The 2,094-nt window shown below is 36.4% G+C and overlaps 1 protein-coding gene across 1 annotated transcript; it reads left to right on the forward strand.

Moving 5' to 3' along the window:
- The first annotated feature begins 224 nt into the window (after positions 1-224).
- LOC145661808 (glutamate receptor 1-like) lies at positions 225-1,631 on the forward strand. Its single transcript, XM_081727142.1, has one exon. It carries the CDS (start codon positions 225-227, stop codon positions 1,629-1,631), a length of 1,407 nt encoding a protein of 468 aa, XP_081583268.1.
- The last annotated feature ends 463 nt before the right edge of the window (positions 1,632-2,094 follow it).

Here is a 2,094-nt window from a genome sequence, read left to right on the forward strand (position 1 = left end):
AGTCGTTGTTTACACGTTACAGAAAGGAAATGAACTTATTTTATATTTTTCTTCTCTCTTCTAAGATAGATTTCGATACTAACTTTAAGAGCATTGTAGGAAACTCACCCATTACTTTCGCACAATTGAGTCTTGTTTTCACATACGAGTCCATTTTTGATCATAATATTGAATATAAACTAGACACAATATATAACGTAAAGAAGTACAATAACTTCGTAGCCATGATTTCCAGCACAGGAGTTTCTTTATATACATTCTCACATTATTTGTTTCCAAAGTGTAAAATTTCTCAAAAGACTACTGTTTTTTTGGGCAGGTGTTCTGAAAGTGAATTATGGAAGAATGGAACCAGATTCCTGCATCACATAATTGGTTTGAAAGGCTGCTCTCTCCGTGTAAGTGCTTTCGACTATCTGCCAACTGTGGCTCCGAAATCGAAAACTTCTCTCGTTGGTATAGAAGGAAATATTCTTCACACTGTAGCGGATAAAATGAACTTTACCTTATCTGTGAAGCCTCCGCAAGATGGAATGGAATGGGGATTTGAATATGAGAATGGAACGTATTGCGGCCTTATTGGAGATGTAGCGTATGACAGAGCGGATATTGGAGTCGCAGGACTTTTCCCTTTAACGGAAAGATTGAAAGCAGCGGATATTGTGTTAACATACCTGGTACATCAAATTGTATTCGTAGTCCCAAAAGGTAAAATAATACCTGCATGGAAAAACATGATCTTCCCGTTTCGTGAATACGTATGGTTTCTTATTCTCCTTTTTTATGTTTTGTTTACAATCATAGCCCTCAAAGTTAAGCGTTTGAAAATATACAAACGAGATTTGTTTATGCAGGAACCTATACTTAACATCTTATCCATATTTCTGGGAGTATCAGTACCTCATCAACCAACAACTAGATTCATTAGAACTCTTTTCATTATGTGGGTGTTCTATTCTCTGATTGTTACAGAAGCATACAATGGATTGTTAATTAAATTCTTGACTGCTCCTTCCTACGAAAGAGAAATAAACACTCTTGAAGAAATAATAGAATCAGGAATACATATTGGTGGTCCACGTGCAGCAAAAGACTTTTTTCTTGACGAAAAAGATCCTTCAGCAATGTCAGTATACGAAAGATATATCCCGTACATTAATCTACGCAAAGGATTAGAACGTGTAGCATTGAGGAGAGATTTTGCTTCTGCTTATGAATTAACTGATCTGAAATTCCAAACCAGAAATAAGTATGTAGACAACTACGGTGTATCATTAGTGCATCCTGTTAAAACAAATATCCTAACAATGTACACAACATTCATGCTGCATAAACCTTCAATGCTCCGTGATCAAATGTCTCTGATAACTCGAAGAGTGTTTGAAGCAGGATTGGTACACAAGTGGTTTCAGGACATCCTTCATGGCAATCATACTTCTGGATTTATTGCCAGAAAGTCTCCTATATCACTAAACAATTTGATTGGTGTTTTCTATGTGCTTTTCTGTGGCTTAATAATTTGCGTATGTGCTTTCATTGTTGAGCTTATGACTCCATTGTTGACAAGTATGAATTTATCCAAGAGGCGTAAAAAGAAAGCATGCAATAATTCACAGCAGGTAAGGACATAGAAGAAAAGACTCAAAAATGTTTCTTTGCATAATGAAGTGCTTTCAGAAAGAGTGTTGTAATTGCCAAAACAACAACATAACAAGCTAACTGTATCTTATTGTAAAATTTACTTGTATAAATGTAACCCTTTTTATGATTACCATCTGTCTATACCACAGAAAGATACGCGCTTTTGGCGTGGGAGACCCGGGTTTGATTCCCGGCCGGACCTCTTGTGGTTCGGATTCCAGGTTAATCAGTAGGTCCACGTCTCATATAGCCTCGCTGCTGAACAGGACATTAAACTCAAATTACTCAAATCAACCCTTTTCCATAAAATTGGTCAAACAAATCCGTGCATTAAATTATGGATGGTATCCAGCCACACTAGACCAAGTGCATTCTTATCTGGCAAATTTGACAAGAGAGAATTATATCAAATTTTGTCTATTTGAATAACAGTATAGTTGGCCTACTTTGCGA

This window comes from Thermobia domestica, chromosome 10 (assembly GCF_964235325.1).
Source record: "Thermobia domestica chromosome 10, izTheDome1.hap1.1, whole genome shotgun sequence".
Classification (NCBI taxonomy): domain Eukaryota; kingdom Metazoa; phylum Arthropoda; class Insecta; order Zygentoma; family Lepismatidae; genus Thermobia; species Thermobia domestica.